Source organism: Podarcis erhardii (genome assembly GCF_964252035.2).
Source record: "Podarcis erhardii genome assembly, chromosome: 3".
Lineage (NCBI taxonomy): Eukaryota > Metazoa > Chordata > Lepidosauria > Squamata > Lacertidae > Podarcis > Podarcis erhardii.
Window position 1 is genome coordinate 77,238,663 of NC_138507.1, and position 23,607 is coordinate 77,262,269.

General features: G+C 39.7%; 1 protein-coding gene and 1 long non-coding RNA gene across 8 annotated transcripts in view; one reads left to right on the plus strand and one right to left on the minus strand.

Annotated features, from left to right (window-relative positions):
- SLC35F3 (solute carrier family 35 member F3) overlaps positions 1 to 18,063 on the plus strand; it is an 87,661-nt gene extending 69,598 nt beyond the window's left edge. For all 4 annotated transcript variants that reach the window (XM_081855861.1, XM_081855862.1, XM_081855863.1 and 1 more), the window contains 5 exons: positions 7,372 to 7,591; positions 11,185 to 11,310; positions 13,716 to 13,908; positions 14,591 to 14,680; positions 16,212 to 18,063. In XM_081855861.1, coding sequence (XP_081711987.1) covers positions 7,372 to 7,591; positions 11,185 to 11,310; positions 13,716 to 13,908; positions 14,591 to 14,680; positions 16,212 to 16,456 — 874 coding nt within the window. In that variant the 3' untranslated portion in view covers positions 16,457 to 18,063. The remainder of the gene's footprint in view (positions 1 to 7,371; positions 7,592 to 11,184; positions 11,311 to 13,715; positions 13,909 to 14,590; positions 14,681 to 16,211) is intronic.
- LOC309338581 lies at positions 1,776 to 23,442 on the minus strand. Of its 4 annotated transcripts, none has more exons than XR_014154972.1 (3): positions 22,444 to 23,442; positions 4,479 to 7,239; positions 1,776 to 2,166 (listed from the first exon to the last, which is right to left on the minus strand). It is a non-coding gene; the product is annotated as an uncharacterized lncRNA (long non-coding RNA). The 4 variants fall into 4 exon arrangements; XR_014154973.1 differs by lacking the exon at positions 1,776 to 2,166 and adding an exon at positions 2,180 to 3,414; XR_014154974.1 differs by lacking the exon at positions 1,776 to 2,166 and adding an exon at positions 2,180 to 3,434.
- Positions 23,443 to 23,607: the final 165 nt, after the last annotated feature.

Consider the following 23,607-nt stretch of genomic DNA (forward strand, 5'->3'; position numbering starts at 1 on the left):
CTATCTATGATTCTCTTCTATTCTAAAATGTCTCTATTCTATTTACTTTCTAGCATTTATATCCAGCTTTTCATCTATCACGGAACCCATTGCAATATAAATTTGGTTCCCAGGCACTGACTAGACCCAAACATCTTTAGTTGCAGCAAGATTGGCAGCCTCATGTTCCTTCAGAATGTACCCTGGGAGTCAACAGACCTGGCACAATGGTCTAGCTTCCCCATTGCATAGCAACCTACCTAGCACATTTCAAGCATTATCCATGTTCATAAGACAGAACTCACTCCATATAAATCTTATCTACCAAGAGTAGACTGGAAATTTATCTTGGTCTCACCTTTTACTTCCACCTTCCTAATTACTGAAGCATGCCAATGGCCCGACTCCCCAAGGTGCTTATTTTGTGTGTGTTGGACATATCACATCCAAAGTGTCAAACTTTGCCCCTAAAAGTGTGTCCCAGCCCACATGCTAAAGCTTGGTTGACAAATCCACCTTCTCCATCAAAGTCCCTCCTGTGATTCCACTGGGTTAAATAAAATGGGCATTATTTCCTATAAAAGTTTATCATCTATTGAATATCATGGGTAATTCTTACCCCTACATGCATGAGATTCCCCGTTATGTTTGTCTCCAGTAGGCCATTTAGACAGTAGATTGTTTTGATTCTTGTTTTTATATATGTATCTGAAATATTGCAGTCTAGTCTTCTTGCCTTCAAGCCAGGCAAGCACCTCCAAACTATTTAAAAATATTACTAAGAGTGTTTCTCAGTAAGTCTCATACATTTCATTTATTTAGCCCAGCCCCATCTGGTGCCCTCCAGACATTTTGTTGGACTACAGCCATGCTGACATGGACAGGTGAGCAGTTATAGGCCAAAACATCTGGAAAGGACTAGGTTGGATGGGTTGGTTTAGCCTTTAGAGCTGAAAACTTATTTATTTTTGCAGACATGGGGCACTACACTAATCTCGGAAATCCCTGATTTAAATCTCACTTCAGCCGTAAAGCTTTACATTATCTCCAGAATGCCTAAGTATGCCAAATTCATAAACAGATTTACAGGCAAAATTAAATCATAACACAACTGTGACAGTGATCCTCAGGTCTTGCCAAAAACCTCCTACAGGAAACGGGCTGAGAATTAACTACACATAATTACATTATTCACCATTTCTTCCTGCTTTTCAAGAAATCTCAAAGTCATCTACTAGTTCTAGTCAGCTGACTATGATTAGATTATGGGTTCTGTTGAGGTCATAGCTGGGAAGGGATAGCTTTGGAGCAGTTTTATTGATTTATATGTCCAAGTACGTGAGTCAGTACATTATTATGCCAGAACCTGGTTTTCAACTGACAGTATACTATACTGGATTGATATTTCTGATTCTGCCAGGTTGAAATAGATGATAGCATAACTTAATTAATTAATAAGGCAAAAAATACATTAATTTCTGATACATTTTTAACAGCTTAAGCAAGGGTTGTCCCAAAGTTTTCTGTTACATAATGGTCATTTGCTTTCTTTGTTTTTGGTCATCTGTTTTGTACACCATATGAACTCTGTTTTGAGAACAGCCATGGTGTCTTAGGGCTGTTTAAAATGTTATTGAAGAGTTACTTGATGCTTAGAATAAATGGCCTATGAGGTTTACCAAGATGATTCACTCATATATTTTATAGTGTTGTTGGTTTTATAGAGGCCTTGGCTTTATGGATATGTTCAAGGTTATCAATTACTTTATTGACTACTTGAATTTTGACTTGCATGAGTATTGAATTTTTACAGGTGATAGAGTGACTATATAATTGTCTAAACTTAGAAATGTCAGAGGTTCTCTGTCCTGCTCCTCACCTAACTTAGTTCTCGCTGAACTTCTCTTTGTAATGGTTCTAAGTGTTAGGCGTCAGCACAAGAGTGTCAGGCACTTTGGAGCTGATTATTCAATTATTAAGTTGTCAAGTGCTTAGACTTTTATCAGCAATTGTACAACTGTGGCTTCCAGACATCCTATTGTTCTGTTTCCAGTTCTTGCAGGTTTTACCTTCCATTTTGTTGTTTATATTCTAGTATTAGGATGTTAAAGCTTTGCCATTTTTATTTCTCTAGTTTTGGTCTTCAGTGGTATTCCAGTTCAGCCTTCTCTAACCAGGTCCAGCCCCCTGCAATGTAGAAATCTCAACTAAATCATACATGAAAGAGGGCCATCCAGCTTCTGCTTAAAAACCTCCAAGGAAGGATAGTCCACTACCTCTTGTGGGAGTCTGTTCCATTGTGAAACAGTTCTTATTGTCAGAAAGTTTTTCCTGATTTTTAGTTAGAACCAGTGGTTTTTTTCCCAAGGGTACTCAAGGGTATGCAGTACCAGCACCTCTTTTTGTTGTTGTTGTTAAAACATGTGGCACTTACTGTAACAACTTCATGGTGAGTACCGACACCTATTTTTCTAGAAAAAAAGCACTGGTTGGAACCTCCTTTCCTGTAACTTGAATCTAGCCTGGTCATTGTGTGTGCACACACATGTATACATGAGGGAGAAAGACTGCCTAAAATAAAACCTAAAAATACGGTAATTGGATTTTTATAAGGAACTTTATTGGAAGCTTTAAACCTGCAGCAAGTTCAAAAGTCAAGTCCTGTTATTGGGGTTTCATGTCTCTCTGCCTAAATTGTAGCTGGAGCAAAATAAAGCTCTAATCTATAGATAGGTGACTGACTGGTATGTTTTCATGCAAGCTTATTATCATAGTATAATCATAGCATTTTGAAGTTTTAATTTAATTCACTTAATTCTGATTTAAAGGCACTGTTAGGCTATTTTGGTAACATGTTATTAGTTTAGTAAATAAAGTTGATGGCTCTGTTTCTCAGCCTAAACATCTTAAGGAAGACAGACCGTTCCAGTGGCTGCTGCAAGTCATAAAAGCCCATGTGACAGATGGATAGGTCTAAATTCTGCTTGTGATCAGCGAAATAATTTCTATTCCTCCTTCCTCTGAAGATGGAAGGATTTAATTTCAACCACAACTGCACAGCATATTTAAATCGATGTAGTTCCACAGCATCAATGAAAGTAAAATGTGTTTTCCCATTCAAGTTGCAAACATCTCATGTTAATGTACAAAACAGCTCTGATAGTTGAAATACAACAGAAATACAAACTGCTTATGAAACTGTTTACTGTTGTGATAACCAGCAGTCCCCCAAGTGTTGTTGGACTGCCTGAACACTTTGTTGGGGCTGACAGGAGCAGTAATCCAACAATAGGATTCATAGGTTAGCCACCCTTCACCACTCTAAGGCATAAGGCAGGTGATCTTGACAGAAATTGCACAAAAGTATAGCCAAAGCTTTGTCCAGTCAGTGTGGTTTGGTGGTCAGCAGAGACAGCAGAAGAACCTAGGAAGAGTCTGAAGAAGAGCCAAAATCTCTTAAAAATGGTATTTGTGACAACGACAACAACAACAACAATAATAAACTCCACATTTAAAGAGAGCAATTCTTGACCAGTATTTGGGTGGCTGAAGATGCAAAAAGGGCCTATACATATACAGACTATAGCATCCATCCGCATGAAAGTTTCACATAGCTTACAAACACAGTTTGTATGTGTTTAAGCTTTTCCTCACACCTTTACCCAAGTGTGGGTACAAAGCCGGAGCCAGGGCAGAGTACACAGGGTACACTCCCCTCACCTTCATAGTTCTGTTTAACATAATGTGTGAAAAGGGCCTCAGAAATTATTAGAGAAGCACAACCGGTATATCAGTAATATAGAAAAGCAGAGTTGCAGAAAAGATTCAGGTCCCAGTGTATAGTCTGAAGACTCATGTGACCACCATGTCAGTGATGCTGAGCAGGTTTGAGTCTAGTCTGTGCTTGAATGGGGGACCACCTGAGAAGCCCATGTTATGCCTTGGTTTCCGTGGTGGAAGAAAGGCGAAATAGAAATGTAAGAAAATAAATAAATTTTATTAGCATGATTGTGGGGGGAAGTGGTGGTTTTAAACAATGACAGAGGTTTTATTAAATACTAGAGGTCATTGAGGGACACGGGTGGCGCTGTGGGTTAAACCACAGAGCCTAGGACTTGCCGATTAGAAGGTCGGCGGTTCAAATCCCCGCAACGGGGTGAGTTCCCGTTGCTCGGTCCCTGCTCCTGCCAACTTAGCAGTTCGAAAGCACGTCAAAGTGCAAGTAGATAAATAGGTACCGCTCTGGCGGGAAGGTAAACGGTGTTTCCATGTGCTGCTCTGGTTCGCCAGAAGCAGCTTAGTCATGCTGGCCACATGACCCGGAAGCTGTACGCCGGCTCCCTCGGCCAATAAAGCGAGATGAGCGCCACAACCCCAGAGTCGGTCACGACTGGACCTAATGGTCAGGGGTCCCTTTAGGTCACTGAGTGTTGAAATGGCAGTTTAAAACAAACTTTGAATACAGTGTAAAGAGAGCAGGAAAAATATTTTTGTGTTACCTTCTGTGTTGTACTCATCTCTGCTATATCTCCTTGTTAAAACTGTTTTTAAAAGAAAGAAAAATCCTCAGTGTTGCCCCATCCCTGCTTTATTCAAGCATCTTCTGCTGTTCTGCACCATTTTCCTTTCAGTGCTTCTCCACTCCTGCTTTACTCAACTTTCTGCCATTGTTTTAAATCGCTGCTTTCCACCCTCTCATCCTTTCCTTGGAGCTGATGGAAACAAAATGTCTAAGTTGTGCTCAGGTGATAAATCAAAAATAGTGGGTGAGGTAATTAGACAGCACCCAGCAAAACATCTTACACACACAAACACACAAATCCATCCACACAGTGTGCTTCAGTGTTTCTGTATTTGGATAACATACCATTTTGTGTTTGTTTTCCCCCTCCTTTATCACGTTACCCATGAATCAGAAAAATCCAAATTGAACTGGGGACAGGGCAAGAGTGCAGGCTGTCACTTGAATGAGGCCAGTGTTATGTGGACAGTACTAAAATATGCAGACATGGGATGCATCAATTCCGCTTTAAACTGTTGTGTGTGGTGCCTCTCAGTTCCATGTTTTTCAAACCTTCAAATAAGCATAGCAAGGCTCTCTTCCCTGCAGCACTGTTACCATTCCCTCATCGATTACTTAGGTGCAGGACAGGATGTTGGCATGCTAAAGGGAAGAGCTAGATTTTTTTAATCTTCTGGGAAGATCTTTAATGAACTCCCCTAAAGGAATGAAACTCTTTAGAAAGATATACGGTAGTTGGTTAGGCATTTACTTGAATGCTCTGCTGTTTTAATGTCTGGAATTGTTACTGCATCTTAGTACTCTGGTGTTGGCACCTTGCCTACACTGCAGCAAATTCCTCATACTTCTCAGCAAGGAAGATTTTGCTTTTCTTTTTCATTTGGATCACTTTAGCAACTTTTATGTTGATCTCTTGAGGAACACAATGGCATTGCTGAAGACAGGGCATTTATTTTGCTCTTGGGATAAGACCCATGCATACCACCTTGAGCAACTTGGAGGAAAGGTGGGGGGAAACTAATATTTAAGAAATTCTGACTCCCACAAAGTGCTACTGGCAGACTGCACTCCATCGCTCCCCCCACCCACCACACAAATGCTTTGCACTTGGATAAATACAGTGAAAAGCCCTCATTGCTGAGTATTGAGTGATGGTGCATTTGACTCCCTTATGCAATTCTGTAAGCATTTGCATTTACATTATAGTGTTTGATCCACCTTCCTGTTCACCCCCCCCCCAGCTAAATGTGAGTATTACTGCACCAAATATGCTTTGTTAGCAGAAATAAGTGGGCCTCATCCCTTTGATGACCTTGCTATACTGTCAAGAACTTCATCACAAACAGAATCTGACATGTGCTCTGTAATATTGGAACCTTGAGACCTTTTGTTCACGCAAGAATTTAAGCAGTGTTATTCTTTCTGTTCTGCTGTGTTATAAAATTAATTTTCCTGCCATTCTTTTGAACCTACTTTGCAATGAAGTGATATTGTGTAATTTGCATTTCAAGAAGGCTCGTTGGTTCCTTAGCACACAGATCAAATTTGACTACGGTACATTCACATAAAGATGTCTAATACAATTTACTGCATGCAAAGGGGGAAAGGGAAGTTAAGATCCGTGTTTCATTTTTGTTACATCTTGGAATTTCCTTGGAAACTTTAACTCCCTTTTTTAAAAAAAACAAAAAAACCCTTGCTTAATATTCATGGTGAACCAAAAGGGTTTTTAATGTAAGTTAGCATAGGAGCCATCAGTCCAAGTGTGTCACTGAACCTTCTCTGCATTCTTACAGCCCCATCTGTAAGGTCTCTGAGATACTTTTGTCATAATAAACTACAGAATTATTGTTTGTGTTCATTGTTTGTTAATGATACCTTGTGGGTTGGTTGAACTATTTCAAATAATGTTTTGGGAGAAATGGACAGCATATGCTTATAAACTACTTTCAAGACCTAACTTTTGTTGCCCTTAGAAAAGCTTTTACTGCCCTTCATTTCCAAACAATGCCCTCACCCTTTTTGGAGGGAAAGTAGAAAGGGATTCCCTATGCACAGTAGACATGTATCTGTAGGTTCTTCAAAGCAGGCTCTTCAAATATTCTTAAATTATTCTGAGCAACTGAGTCAGTCAAGACTCTGACAGCCACATTCTGCACTAGTTAAAGCTTCTAAATTGTTTTCAAGGGCATTACAATAGTCTGACCCAATACTGCCTTCAGGCAGTGCTCTAGCCTCTGCCCAGTCTCACCTGATTCAAGTGACAGGGAGAAATAAGAGTTGGGTGTCATTCACATATTGATGGCACTTCAATTCCTGAATGACCACTCACTGCACAGCTTCATATGGAGGTTAAAAGGCACAGGAAATAAGTTGGAACTTTGCAGGATGCCACAACACAACTCCCTTGGGGCCAAGCAAAAGTCCCCTACACCGGTCACTGGAACTTGCTCCTCAGCTAGGTGTGGAACCATTATATTACTGTGCCTCCCTCTCCCAAGCCACCAGGTCAGCCCAGGAGAATATGTCACTCCCAGAATAGGGCAGAAAGAACTAAATAAAAGCCACACATGTATTAATTTTCCCAAATATGTCTTAATTAATTTCTGATTGTTCTATAATGGAACTGGCAATAGAGGGAATTTGGAAGGATACAGTATCTTCTTTAATTCCAACTCTTCTCTCATCACGTAACCTGAATGTTTTGTTTTTCAGTCCCAGCTGAGGCTCTGCAGAAACTTACAAATAAAAATTAAGGTTTTTTCAGGTTTGAAAAGCAAAAGAAGTTTAACCAAGTATTTGGTTTGATTCTACAGCTGCTACAGAATATGAAACCTAGAGGGTCTGATCATTTTCTTTTCTTGTTTTAGGGAGTGCTGTCAATTTTTTGGAGATAACGGCTTGACACTGAAGGCATTTTTTACCAAGGCAGCACCCTTTGGTGTTCTTTGGACACTCACAAACTACCTGTACTTACATGCAATAAAAAAAATAAACACCACGGACGTCTCCGTGTTGTTCTGCTGCAACAAAGCTTTTGTGTTTTTGCTTTCGTGGATTGTTCTCAGGGACAGATTCATGGGAGTGAGGGTAAGTGATTATTGACCTGTTTTTCCACCACTCGACTTTTCAGGAGTTTCCCTACTGGGAAAACATCACTATAACAAATTGCATTTTACTCTTTAAAGTGGTTCTTCCTCTGTTATTTCCTAAGATTGTGAATGTTCATTCCAAAACAAAGTTACTGGTGAACACAATCATTTTAACCTCCTACTTTAATTTATCACTACCTGATACATGACTATATGATGTTAAATCTATTGCTTTTCTATTCTAGTTGAAAAACATATACTAAAAATAAAGTGAAGCCTCCTACAGCCAAAATTTAGACTTTGTGCTTTGCCGGCCTTACTAATGATTTGCATATTTTAAGAGGATTTCATGCTTAGTAAGTTCTGTTGTAAAGCAGATTTATCTCCTACTAAGTATAAATCTCAACCCTTCCTGGACTACTGGCCTTCACTAAAGTGCTTTTCAGATGGTCTTTGAGTATACAAATGTACATGCTCACAGGGGTGCAGGTTACTGCCTCCAATTCCCATCAAGCCCAACCAACATGACCAGTAGTCAGGGATGAAGGGCAGTGTGGTCGAGCAATATGTAGGGGGCAAAGGTTTGCCATTTCTCTTTTAAATTAAATTAAATAAATAAATAAATAAATAAATAAATAAATAAATAAATGTACACTCATAACATGCACGCCCCCCTGCCCAAAAAAGAGTAAGCTGAAATGTGATTATAAATTCACCCTCTTTCATGGCCATCAATTGATTTTAAAACCTAATGCAAGCATGTTTAAAGCCAGATATTCTCTCTTTCCACATGCAGAGCAACATAGGAAAGAAGCTCAACTGTGTATAGCATTATGAAATCAGTTCAAGTGTTTGAGGCTAAAACTTTCTTTTTCTAATTTGTAGAGCTCAAAAGTATTGCAAGAGGTCTATAACATAAGTAGCAAAAAGAATCATGCAAAATTTATAATACATGGTGCATAATGTGTTTGATAGATTTTGCTTTTGAATAAAATTCTTTATAAATTGTACTGATAAAGAAACAACATAAAGCTCATACATATGAATACAGTATATATTTTTGCAATTAAAGAAATTAAATTTTGGCAAATAAAATAAACTTTCATTGAAACATAGAAACATGACTTGTTAGCCTGTTGTCCTATGCTATCTTTGTATGTAGCAGAGTATTACAACACTGCTATGGTCAAGTTAACTATTCCTTTTGTACCTATTGGTGGATGTTATTTTCTTCTGTAATGTTGCCTCTATGCCAGTTACACTATTTCCCATGAAAAACATTCATCATTTTATTAAAAATGTAAATATACATGCCTTGTTATTTATTTAAAACATATATATTTAGACTTTCTGCCTTGGAAGAGAAGCTCAAGACAGCTTACATCACAATAATAAATTATTTCAAAATATGCACGCTACAACAATCAACACACAGGAGACAGCAGGTTTTTTTAAAAAAAACTATAGCAAATCAATAGCAGCAAAAGGGGGGCAAAAAGATACAGCTTTTATTGTACTATATAGTACTAATATAGCAGGCTAAATAGGGGTAAATGGGTGTTAAATATGCACGAGTGAAAACTCTAGACTCAATAAACCACATCCATGGGCAAAATCTGAATCAAGGTACGTTGCACACATTTTGAACTTCTGCATTTTTTGCATGATGAGTCCAGTCATTATTTCAATACATTCTGTACCTTTCCCATTATTTTGGGACACCTTCCACCCAAATTAGACAAAATGAGTGAACATTTTAATCCAAACTTTGAAAAGGCTGTCAAAATGGGTTTTAGTGCCTTTAAATACATCTTGACAAATAATTTCAAGAAACCTCAAAGGCTATCGGGTGAAGTTGTTCCTAAACAGTGGAACGAAATACTCTTTGTGAGCATATGGTCTTGGTGACTCTGATGAATCTAGAATTTTAGTTTGCACCTTTTCCCACTTATTTTCTATTAATGATGTGACAGAACCTGAGTTGCCAGAAAATTAGTAGTAAACACAGGCCTCAAATACAGGGGGGTGGGGAGTGGAGGAATGCTCTATGTTCAGTTGAGAGTTCAGTCATACATAATCACCCACCTACTTAGGTCAAGCTGTCTCCAAAGGAACTTAATGAAAGCAAAGAAGGCACATTCTTCTTTCTTGGGTGGGAGGATATTTTAGTTGTGATCCACACTTCTTGGAATATGTCTCATAGACATCAATGGGGATCATAGTGCCAAAGGTGATTGATTGAAAGCTGTAATGTTCTTGGTAAAGCTGAATTAACATTACTTCCTTCTCCTGGAACATTGCCAGCTTTCCCTTGAGTAAATGATAAATGGTAAATTAAAGGTAAAGGGACCCCTGACTGTTAAGTCCAGCCGTGGAAGGCTCTGGGGTTGCGGTGCTCATCTCACTCTATAGGCCGAGGGAGCCGGCATTTATCCGCAGACAGCTTCCGGGTCATGTGGCCAGCATGACTAAGCCGCTTCTGGCGAACCAGAGCAGCACACAGAAACACCGTTCACCTTCCCGCCGGAGCGGTACCTATTTATCTGCTTGCACTTTGATGTGCTTTCGAACTGCTAGGTTGGTAGGAGCAAGGACCAAGTAACGGGAGCTTAACAGTAGTGTTACCCCACTGTGATATTGTCATATCAAAAGGCATTTTTCCCCTCACCACTTTTCCCCCCTCACTTTTACACTTTGGCCGCACCAACCTTTACATTTCAACCACAACCACTTTGAGATGTAGCGCCTAGAGTATTGAGCATGGCTGAAAAAGGTTAGTCACTTGTTTTTGAAAAAAAAAGATATTTCTAAGATCAAGTTACTAAATGTGCAGAAATAAAGACATGAATTAAGTTTAAATTAGGCATGTAGTAATAGAAAAAAATTATGAGAGCAATAATTTATGGGAAGATAGGAATCAAGTAAGTATTAGAAATTCTAGAATGTTATAGATACTGAAAATATTGAAGAATAGTAAGTATATTGAGAATTCTAAAAATATTAAGGACTGGGTCATAAAGTAGAATGGAAAAGTCAAAAGGTTGTATCCTATCTTCTATTATTCCAATAATTTATGACTAGAGACCATTTTTCAATACATTTATCATTATGTGTGTTTTGTTTGGCTGTTTTAAATCCTATTTCAGATGCCCTTGCTGCAAATGTTTATGTTCCCCTATAGCAAACATAAAAGTTTAGAGATGACTAACCAAACAGTTGAGATTTTGATACTTGCATTAGTACTAATGATTGCAATACCCTGAAATTTCTTTGTCATTGAGCATGGTACTTCCAACTGCAGACTGAATCAACATGCTCTAGTGACCGTAAAGTTACCCAAGGAATATTGTACAGGGAGACTGTACTTTGAAGAACAATACTCTTGCTTGCTATGTTGGGATTTCATAGAGGCCCACTGTGACTGTTTTTTCACTTCTTTTGCTTTTTTAATACAAGCAATTACTATTTAAAAGTTCTTAATACTGGTCACAGTCTTACAAAAGATACAAATTAGATGTCTTCTTTGTTAAGGTAGTCCTTTTTCCTGGGCTTGAGAGAACATTAACATGTTTCTTCTATGTATCCAAACAGATTGTGGCTGCTATACTTGCTATTGCAGGGATAGTCATGATGACTTATGCTGATGGATTCCACAGTCATTCAGTTATTGGAATAGCACTTGTTGTGGGATCTGCATCAACATCAGCCCTCTATAAGGTGAGTATGCTTCAGTCTTCTGATGGCCAGAAGGTAATAAATGGGTTCTCTTCCCATTTTATATCTCTCTGTGACATGAAGATCTAGTATGTAATTTGGTAAGCTGTGCTTATTTATGCCTCTTAAGAATATTATAGTGTTATTTGTTCAGATTGTTGAGAATTTATTCAGTAATGTTTTAGACAGATCAGGGTTGTTTCCCTACTACACATAGTGAAAGGCAGACATAAGAATAGTGCATGGAAGAGAAATGTCTGCCACCAGCTGGTGGTTTAAATCCTTTGCTGTCATTTTTTCTGCATTTGATCGAGACGAGCTCTTTCCATTGCCTTCTTTCCATTGCTGTCTTATTTCGGTGAAACAGCTATCAGGCAGGTTGCCTGTAGGTGTTAGGAGAACAGCAGCTGAAATTTAAATTTAGAACCTTCTGGTCCATAATTGAGTCAGCATAAGGAGCAGAAAATATGGCTACAGTAGCCAGCTCTGTTTGCAGAAGCACTTCTGCTATTCTGTCTATAACACTCCTTCATGTAAAATCAGAATGCTGTCAGGATAACAAAAAAGAAGAGGGTTGGAAAGAGGGAGGTAGATATCATTAATACTGATTGTATAAAAATAGGATAGTAGGCACCAGAATAAGCAGGGCTCTTTAGTACATTAGCTACATTATTGGGGATAAATAGCCATATGAGCTTCTTAGTAGAGGTGGGGGGGGGGGAGTTGATTTTTGCAGGACTCCAGAATAGAAACTTTATACAGTGTTCCCTTCATGACCTGAAGCACGTCTTCTGAAAGTAAATGGGGGCAGTAGATGTCATCCAATGTCATGTTAGCATATCACTCCTAAGCAAAGTTGTCAAAATTAATTTTCTGTATATCTGCTGTTCACCTGAAGGCTTGCACTCATTCTTCTTACAGTGTATAGTGAAGAAATAGCCACTGTGTAATGCCAACAATTATACCTGGCAGGTCATGGGGGTGGTGGATAGTTATCACAGGCAGCAATCAAAATATGCCATTTAGAGAATAATGGTTTCAGTATCAAGAACAGTGGAAGGTCTCCTGGCATAGCCTTGGGCTATTCAGTGCCTTGTGCCACTTTGTATGATACATGTCATGAAGGTAAGAGCAGCAGCAGCAATAGCAGCAGCAGCACACTGGTAGCTCAGTAGCCTTCTGAGTGCCAAGTGCACTGAATCAGCAAATCTGCTGCTCACAAGCAATACGGGAATCTATGGCTTATGCATATGCTAGGCCGAACAGCAGATCCAGAGATAGCATGAGTGGCACAATCCAAAACAGGGTCTATAGCACAATACCCTCACATTAGTCAGCTTTCTTCCTCGAAGGACCTTTGCTCCAATTTCTGTTTCTACATTCCAATATTAAAGTCAGCTGAGGTTGGAGCAATAATAGTGTTGTGGAAATCATAACAATAATATCCGCTGCTCTTCAAAGCAGTGCAGAATGAATTATGTATATCTCTTTCCACTGGCAACAACACTTTATCTAAACTGCATGTCACCTTTGGGTGAAGGAACTACCCATTTTTAACGGTGCCTTGTGGTAAAAACACAAAGCTGACAAAGCCTGAAGCTACTAAGGATTGGCATTTGCAACTGAAGGCCTATCATTGGCAATGGGCTTTAGAGTTCCTGAGTAATAAATATGAGGTAAAGGTAACTGTTCAGTGAAATATAGGCAGTTTGCATTAAAGAACTGCATCAGAGTTTAGTGAAATTAGCATCCTAGCTAGAAAGTTGCTACATGTTAGTTACAGTGGTGCAGACACATACACAAGACCATGTAAGATAATTTGCAAGTTCCTTGGAAGAACCTAAAAACAATTTGTATTCATTACCTCTAAGTCTTAAGCTCATCAGGTTGGATGCAGCCCTATGTTAGTTGCATTTAGATCCCCTTAAAATCAATTAAACATGACTTACCTCCCATAGGTGTTAGTGGGAAATAAGGGCATTTTAATATTGATCCAGTCCATTAGGATTGCCACCAGTTCCCTAACATTCCCTAACATTGCTGCCAATAGCAGGTAATTAAATACCTGTTCTCAGGCTGGCATAAGATCATATAGATCCTTGATGACCCCAACACACTCCCAAACTGAGCTGTTTTCAGCCCCATCTCCAGTGAAGCACTGATGACATTGTAACCATGGGAGCAGAAAGCCCCATCATCCATAGCTATTTCTTGCTCGTTCACAGAATACAGAAAGCACTAACCTGCCTTTGCATGATGGCACAACCTATATATTCTCTATCCACTATGATGTTAGCACAGGGAAAACATGATTTAAATGGGAAATTATATGCTTTGAGTTAAGGTTTTAAAACCAAATATAGATAAATACACCTGGTTTTCAATCTGTTTATCTTTCTGTGTTACAGGTTTTGTTTAAGCTTCTCCTGGGGAGTGCTAAATTTGGGGAAGCTGCCTTATTTTTGTCAGTGTTAGCAGTCTTCAATGTACTTTTTGTTACCTGTATTCCTATCATCCTTTACTTTACCAAAGTTGAATACTGGAGTTCTTTTGATGACATTCCTTGGGGAAGCATTTGCGGATTTTCAGTCCTATTATTGAGTAAGTGAATGCTGCGTTTCTGATAATCTTCCAATAATAGCAGTGCCTCTGACCCGTGCCAGACCAGCTGGCCAACTGGGTTGGATTGAGCCCTGCTGAATCAGGCCAAAGGTCCTTCTAGTATAGCATCCTGTGTCCCATAGTGGCCAACCATGCACCTAAGGGAAGCCCCACAGGAGGACAGGAGCCACCTCCTGCTGTTGTTCCTCAGCAACTGATATTTTGAGGCATGCTGCTCTGATTCTTGAGGTACCATATAGATATTGAGAACCTTATTCTCCATGAATGTGTCTAATCCCTTTTTAAAAACATCTAAGTTTATGGCCATCACAGCACCTTGCTTCTGTAAATTCTGTAATGTAACAATGTGCTATGTGAAATACTTCCTTTTGCCTATCTTGAATCTCCACCTTCAGTCATCTTTTTCAGCACCCCAAATCAAATTGCATATCTGCTGGAACTTTTCCTTTTTATACAAGAAGTTAGACATGAGGAACCTCTTTATTAGGGGCAAAATCTAGAGAATTTTGATAGATTTTAATCTTTACACTTTTTACTAGCAAATGTTCACACTGGTTGAAATGAGACTGCTTAAAGTGAACTAATTAAACCTGCATGACTAAAGAGGATTGGTTTTACAATTGCTCTCTCAAAAATGAAATAATTTTGTTTCTTATTTCAGCATTCAATATTTTATTAAATTTTGGGATTGCTATTACATATCCTACCTTGATATCTCTTGGAATTGTACTAAGTGTACCTGTAAATGTCGGTAAGAAAGCTTTTTTAAAATTTAAATTATATGCACATATATGTATAGCATATACTTGGTTTATACTTAAAGAACTACAGAGTTCTTATTCTTCCTATATGCAAGTAGTATAATTTTATAGTATTGGTCTTTAGATTAAAAAATTAAGAATGTCAAAATAAATTGATTTCAAGCATTTATCTCTAATTTTCTATTGGCACAATAATGAGGTTTTATGCATGTCCCATTTATTTCAGTGCCAGGTGTGAAAGTGATGGTTTGAAAAAGTAACCTGATTGATTCCTAATGATATATTAATCATTAATCATATTCAAGAAAATGGAAAAAGATAGCCATTTCAGTAGACAATATGAGCTTTGAGAATATGAATGCAAGTTTTGAGTGGGGGAATCTGTAAAGAATAAGCCGTTTAAAATACCCATCCTAAACTACTAGTAGCTGTAAGATCAAACTCAGGGTTCATCCACACTTCAGCTTATCCCATACCCAGAAAGAAAAACTGATTGATGTTTGCTCTGATTCAACAGTAAACAGCAGGTTTACTGGGGGGAAACAGTGGGACAAGGAGAAGGTGACTCCTCAGTGAGATAAAAAGCAGTATCTGATAGGTACTTTTGGCTGGAGCTTAAAAAGGTAAAGGTAAAGGGACCCCTTGACCATTAGGTCCAGTCACGGACGACTCTGGGGTTGCAGTGCTCATCTCACTTTACTGGCCGAGGGAGCCGGCGTTTGTCCGCAGACAGCTTCCGGGTTATGTGGCCAGCATGACAAAGCCGCTTCTGGTGAACCAGAGCAGCGCCCGGAAACACCATTTACCTTCCTGCAGGAGCGGCACCTATTTATCTACTTGTACTTGACGTGCTTTCGAACTGCTAGGTTGGCAGGAGCTCATGACCATGCTATTTCTGCAATATTCTTTAGCACCTAATGACATTCAAGCTTAATTGATTGAGGTTTCTGGAAGTGTGATCATCTCTATCAGAAAACCCTTCTGTCACAAATTAGGCCCTGTCACAAATTAGCCTCCATAACCCCCATGTGCTCCAAACAGAGAACAGGAGCACTATGCCCATAAAGCAATCCTTTCAAATGTTTTGAAACAAGGTATCTAAACCACATGCAACAGGAGATGACCAAACAGGCTTCTAGGCAACTTATTTCTTTATAGGGTTTATATTTCACCCTGCATCGTATATGAACTTGATTTGAGGAAAAATTAACTGCCGCTGCTTGTGTAGTCTAACCCAAATGCAAGAAGCAAATGAATGAGAAATGCTTTATACCAACAAGAGTACCTACAAGAATACATGCCCTTGAGCATGCATGAACTAGTTCTTTGTATCCAGGCCTATGCAATATTTAATACCACTGATAATGTTTAGTTTCATCAGTGTTGTTGGTTGCATGTTTGGGGCCTTAAAGTTGTGAAACTGAATTGAAATGGAGGCTCTTTGCTATTAGTTATGTGATATTCTGTTGAGTATGTGATGCTTTGTATCCTTTAATGATATTAGTTCAATGTTTCATGCAGTTGTTGATCACTACTTGAGTGACATTGAATTCAACAGTGTCCGCGTAATTGCCATTGTCATCATTGGCCTGGGCTTCCTGCTGCTGCTTTTACCAGAGGAATGGGATGAGTGGTTGATAAAGCTCCTCACTCGCCTCAAAGTACGAAAGAAGGAAGAGATACCGGAAGGAAATGGAGACATTGTTTCAGGATTACAAAATAAAAGCAGGAGAACACGCCCATCCATGTCATCATTCTCACATTAATGTTGTTTTTTTATGGAAAGTCTTAACGTTATATGCTATAATTCACAGATCTTTTCTTGCAAAGCACATATGTTCAATACGGTGTACATAGATGTACAGTTTTGATAATAATAGAGTCTGAGGCATCACGTTTCAGCATGTCCAAATTGCTTGCACTGTTTCACATCAGATACTTCACTTGAGAGAACTCATTTAAAAAGGCAAAAACAGAATTCTTTTTAAATGAATGTAACGTATAAATAAATTATATTGCGTATATTGTTTTAATGATCAATCATCATGAAAAGCAGGGCATATAATTTGAACATTAAGTACTGAATGACACATCGCACACTGTGATTTACAAATATATATAATATATATAGAGAGAAAAACAGATGCTATACTATGTCATAAGCTTATTTTTTAAACAGAGCTGTACTCTATAAATGTTTTCATATAAACCAAAAGAAAATCTTTTGGTGGGGGGGTGGGGGAGAAAATGGGGGGGGGGGTTGCTGTGTGAAGTTTAGTGCCCTTGGTGCCAGAGCAGAGGCCAGATAAAATGTTAAGTTTTGCACAAAAGCATGAAGGTGAAAGCAGTCAAGAGTATCAGGGCACCATTAGCCAGGGATTTTTCCGGTGAAAGCCACATTGAAGTGAATAGCAGGTGTGCAAGAACATGGCAGGCTTCTTCCTGCGTGGTGTCTTGCATGACTCCCATCCATCTCAATAGAGTTTGTGCAGGAAAAGTTCTCTGGGGTAGTGCATCCAATCTTTATAACTGTGCATGTTGACTGCAATCCATGCTTTTTCTCATGCAAGGGAAAATACAGTGCCTTCTACAGAAATCTAGTCCATTGTCTGTGTAGAATTAGGTCACACTGCAAGTTGCTTCTGCATTGGTCTTTACAACATGAAAAGTTTGTTCTGCAGACACAGTGCTCTTGAAACTCCCAAAGAAATCAATGAGTGCCTGCTTCAAGCCACTGATTAATGGGAGTGCTGAACACTTGGGGACTTCAGGGTCTCTTGCCAGGTCAGATTTGCTTCCCACTTACATGGGTCTTGAGGTAGGACTCTCCTCCTGATCTGTATTTATGTGAGTGTGAAAAGAATCAAGCCCTGCATGTAAGAACCTTGCTTAAAAACCAACAATAAAGCTAGCATCCACTTACAGGGAACACAGTTTATGATGTATACAAAAGGGGACTAAGAGGTGAATTGCCACTTGCTTTTATTACATTGCTTTGAGGGTGGTGTTTTTTTTAAAGAACACACAAGATATTAACATCAAACCTAACACTTTTTACAAAACTTGTAAGCACCAAGCTGTTTACTTCTACAATTTAGGTTCGCCATTAAATTTCTATCTGTGATAGACTATGTGATATGTACAAAGAAAGAGGCAAAGGTTATAGTTTACTATTTTTGAAGTTTACATTGCTACATACAAATTAAAAATGTTATTTTGAAATGTTGCCATAACCCAATGGTACATGCTGTCTCTGTGGCATTTTTACATGTCAAATGGAGGTGGTGTTCACTTCTCAAATTTTTATTGAATCAATTTCAGATTCAATTATTTGCTTGACAAAACTAATAAAACTACTGAAAGTTCATACCAAGTCAATGGCTTCTGCTTCTGTTTCCCATCTTCTGGTGAGATACAGTGTTATTTTTACTAAGAAATATTTTACTTGTGTGGAAGTGACAAAAGCAAAGAAAGGGAAAACAAGCCCAGTGCTGTGACCCTGAAAAATACTTTCTCCAGGTTGTTTCAGCTACACTGATTTTGTTTATATCAAAAAAGACTTAAGTGGGCAGAGCAGTACTTCAAGGGGGCCATGGAGATGTACAGCAACAGATCTGCATGCACAACCATAGCCCTGCCAGCTCTTACTGTATAAGGCAGATGGTGGGGTGGGCATTTTCCTTTCCTTTCTTTTCTTTTCTTTTAAAAACTGCATCAGTTCCAGTCAAGAGTAGTAGATGGGGCCCAGGAGCTGGACTGGCTTTCAACAAAATGGATCCATGGTTCAGCCCAGCTCCAGCCCCAACCCAGACCCTGTAACACCCCACTTGGGAGCCATCCCCTGGACCAATGTCTCCTCCACTATACTTGCTGAGGCTACAGTGGGGGGCTCTGTGGTGGCAGAGGCTGGTGGGCAGGGCTATTCACTGAATCCTACACACACACACACGCACACCAGCAGTATGGTTGGGGGTTAGAACTGCAGCCTTAATATTTTAAATACACTTGGGAATAGTTAAGGGAGTAAGGTGTACCTAATTTTTGCTAGAGTGCACCCATATTTTTCTAGTTTTCGAGACCTACCAGTGTGTCACTGACCCGAAACACTATGCATAGCCAACATTGTGCTAGTGGTAGATGCACCATGCAGATAAGAAGGACCTCCCCAAAGATCTAGATACCAAATAGTAATACAAATTTATCTACACAATTTATTATTTCCTCCCTTTGTCTTGTACATTTCTTAAATTAAAAGCTAGGTTGAAAATGTTATCCAGGACATGCAGCCCAGCCAACCATGTGAGCAATGAGTTATGTAACACCCTGTTAGTCGGCAAGATTTAGGTGACAGGAAAAAGGCCTGAATGTGGTTGTTCTATTTGTTAATATTTCAAAACCTTTTAGAAATTATTCTAAGCAAGTGCGCTATGTATACATACTGTCTAGAGATTTTACATATCTGTAATTCCCCCTCCCCTGCCCACCAAAAAATAAAGATAGTTGCCAGAATTAATCTGCACAGTTCAAATGAAAAATGTGAGCCATTTGCTTATTCAAGTGTGCATTAATTCATATGGAGTATGTGCAACTATGATCAAAGCAAGGGTGTTAATATTCTGACTCACTCAAAACAGAACAGTCCTCTGTTCAAATGTCAACAGAATAGGGCATTTATTTTGTTCTTGCATGCACTAATGAAAATTAGGTTTCTAAAACAGAACAGGAAAATGTGTGCAGTAGTTAAACTCTTTTCTACAATAATTCACCAGGCTCATGGATTATTTTACTCTATTAAAAACTATACTCAAGTCCTGAACACACGCAATAAGTAGATCTTCCTGAAAACAGTGCTACTTACTCCCAAGGAACTTGAGAGCTGTAGTAGTTTGGCCCAGCAGCCCAGTTCAGGATCCAGTGCAAGAGTTATGGTATGATGCTATGGAACACCTCAGCCCTTGACTTTGGAACTGTGGGCCAGCCTGCCTACCTTCTTTGCTTATACAAGAAAATTGGTGGTTGCTACTGTGCCTGTGCCCTGGAGAAGCCTATGCACTGTGCAGTTGTGTTACACAAGGAGGGCAGAGAGGATTGAGATGGAGACAGACACAGGTGAGAGCTTCAGCTAAGAGCAGCAGGCCAGCTCCTAGCACAACCTTGTGCCATCAAATTAGTACTTACTGGGAGAAGAGGGAAATCTGAGGGCATGAGGCTGCTAGATGTTATGCTGCATGCATAGCAAAATGCCACTTAACTGCAGTAAAACAAGGCTTTCTTTGAGTCACTACAACTACCACAATTACAACTAAACTAGTACTGAAAGATACTGTAGTCGGTGGTACTCCGTGGTATATAGGTAGTTTCCTATGGCAACAAGGAATTTTCAGTGAAAGCAATGGCATTAATTCAAAGACCTGCGCATCTTTTCACATACTGATACTGCATTGTTAAAGCACAACAGACCTGCACTTGAAATGGCTAGTTTATTTAGCTACTTAGCCGTCTTCAGATTCTTATTACTATCTGAGAAATGTTATACAATGACTTGGATATAAGGAGCTTCCATCATCTAAAAGCCATTCTCAGCATGAAGACTGCCGCTCAGCATGCTCCCTTACCAAAATAGTTTTCAGGGCAATACAATAGGCACACAAAAAATGAGGCTGCACTCTGCTGGGAAGTTTTAATACCGAGCAGAGCAGAGCATGATAACTATTGAAAAATTAACAGAAGTTTAAAAACTTTTAATTGAAAACCCTAAAGTGCATCCAAAATTCAAATTTATGTAAATTAAAATATACATTTTTTGTTGTTGAAAGCAGTACTTGGCAACCTTTTTAGCTGTCACATTCACAGTAAGCATAGTACAATATGAATCAGTAGACTTGCTTATGGGGTAGGCTGCCAGCCAGAAGAAGAAGTACTGAGCTAGATAGATGAAGTTGCTTTGTTATGTCAGACTATTCATTGCCAGACAACCCCCCATGATACATAGCCTGGCTCAGGGAATATAAGTATACAGTTAGTTTGACTAGGAGCTTTCTTTCTTTAAAAATGTCATCATCCACCATTGCCTAGGAACTTCTCTTGAATTCACATGAACAAGAAGCATTAAGTTAGTGTTATATTCCAGATATATTCTGGAATGAGAGGGAAGTCCCTGCTCCAGGGACAACCCTGTGGTGTAGGCTAATAGTCTTGAGGGATCTGTCCTAGTCCTTTCTCTCTGCTGCCACTGCTTGCTTATGTATCATCAAGGCCTTACCGTGGTCTCCTCAAGATCTCTGGCTTGGCAACTTCAGCCTGTCTCCCCTCCACTTTCCTAGGCACATTAACAATCAGTAGCATAGGCCTTGAGTGTGTTCAGCTCTAATTAAGCAGTTTATTCAAATGGAGTATGTATTAAAAAAGGGAGAAGGGGGAGAAATGGCAAGTGTGCAGCTCAAGATACCAGAATATTGGTCTAACTAATCCTACACTTAATCCAAACTAACATTGCCAATTTACTCTCAGTGGTCACCCCTGACACTGGCAGCTTCAGGCATGAGCTGCAGGTTGGGGAAATCAAGAGGGGCAAAGGCTGAATGGCCACAGACCCCTTTTTAAGGATTTAGGTTTTAGTGACAACTGGTAGTTTCAGGAATTAGGGGAGATGGTAGGCAGCTCCTGGGGGGCAGTAAAAGAGGGTTATCAGTGGTAGAAATTACCCCCTGGGTTACACTATATTCTTGCTGGTCAGGATTTAAACAATGACTTTGTGCACTGGAAGAGGGATCTGCCGTCTTTACTAAGGTAATGGGGGAAGAACACCAAACCTAGCCAGATTCTAGCATATCTATTCTGAGATTTTTGCTCCTTGCATAAATTTAACATGGTTCCTCTGAGAATGACTACTATTCATAGGAAGATGCCTTACATCCTGACAGAGTATTATCACACATACTATCAATTCTGAGTAGCAGCCACTCTTCAGGGTCTCGGGCAGAAATTGTTTCCCTCACCTGATACCTATCCCTTTAAACTGGGGATGTGGGGATTGAAGATGGGATCTTCTGTTTGCAGTGCATGTGCTCTGCCAGTGAATTATGGTCACTTCCCTAAATAAGGAAATGAAATAAGCCTGGGATATTTATTTAATTGCCTATATAAAAGTTGAAGCTATTTTTTAATAATGCACAGGTCTCATTCTTCCTTTAGAAAGCTCAGAGGAGCTTACATGAGGTATCCAGTGGTCTCCAATCCATCAAATGAAAAGGTATATAATTTGGTAGCTTCATCATTGCTATAGGACTTAATGTAAAACATTAATTGGGCCTATTCTGACCACTAGGAGTTATTTATCTGGGAATACATAGGACTCATTGCAACAGAGAGATGCTATTTTCATGTAAATCATGACAGGGCAACTCATTCTATAAGACAATGAGGAAAAAGAGAACAGAAGGGCATCCTCTTCCAGACAGGGGAGCTTATCTATAAATAAGCATTTTTCTGCATTTTTCTCCAGCCACTAAGTATCAACAATGTTACTTTAGGTTTATGCCCCACAGACGGCAAATTATCAACAAGCCTCCAATTTTCTACAGAAAATCATACAGCAAAATAAAAAGAAGAACCACCTAAACAAAGCGAGTACATGTATGCCAACTAAAAAGATAATATTGTAAGTGTCTGTCTTGGGAGTTCAAAAGTGGCATAGACCTGCAGCGTTTTATGGAATTATAATCATTCAATACTTTTCAAGATCAACCCTTACCTCAATGCTGTGAAAAAGCCACACAGTTCAGAAGTGCAGCTCCTTGGTTCCCATGGAAACGAGCCAGCACTTCTCACTGTTCCACTAGTAGAATGTAAAGGTGTGTGGGGTTTACAATCAGTTTAGGAAACTGATAAATTATTAAGACACTGGTTGCTTTGCTTTCAATCACTAGACCAAAAGACCATTCTGTCCAGCACCTGCCTCAAAACAGGGTCAGCAGCAGCCAAGGGTGAAAACTTGAATAAAACATTGGGGCGGGGGGGGGGGAGAGATAATCACATGATGCAGCACACACACAAACACACTATTTGAATGGCAATACCCATCAACTTTGGGGGAGCCAGCCCCCCCAAAATATTTTATTTGGGGGTGTTGAAGAGACTTAGCCCCTAGGAGTTGGTTCCTATGTCAGAAGCTTCCTGTCCCTCAAATGCCATAATCCCATTCACAGTACTAGAAGAGCAGGAATCAAGCTTCACCACCAAGATACCTGCAGAGCAGATAGATCCAGTTCAGGTGCATTGGTCACCCTACAATCATTATTTAATCTGACTTGGGGAGGTGGGCAGAATCGGTCCCAAACCGCATACTGTGATCATTTAGATCAGACTTTAGGCTTAAGGACCCATCTGCATCAGCCTTTTGCTGCTTGGGAGGAGAGAGTTCACTCACACACGAAGGGAAGATTTTTGGAACTCTCAGCCTTTAGAAATAGGCTGTGGCTGAATTGAGAAAATCTACTCAGACTTGGGGAAGTAGTTGTTTTTTCGTTGATCCTTCATGGTGTACCCCGGAACTCCTCGGTTCCTGGGGTCCATGAATGCTTCTCTCAGGGATGAAATGCAACTCTCGAGCCACCAGCTGGACGCTTGCCCTCATTAAACTGTCAGAATATGGGAAGTCTGAGCTCCTATGTTGCTAGATCAACCATAGGCGGCGCTGCGTCCCAACTGAAGCCGCCAGCGCTGCTGCTAAATCAGGAGGAATTAATAAAGTTGTTCCGTTTTGCAGCCGTTCGTGGCCTCGTCTCTGTCGCGACTCATGGAGGTGGCCTGACAACTAGAAAGCAAAAACCTCCTACACAATCCCTGCTCGGATGGTGGCGGCGCAACAAAGGAAGGCTGCGCCTTCGGAGCCTCCCGAATTCTCCGCTTCTCTTCC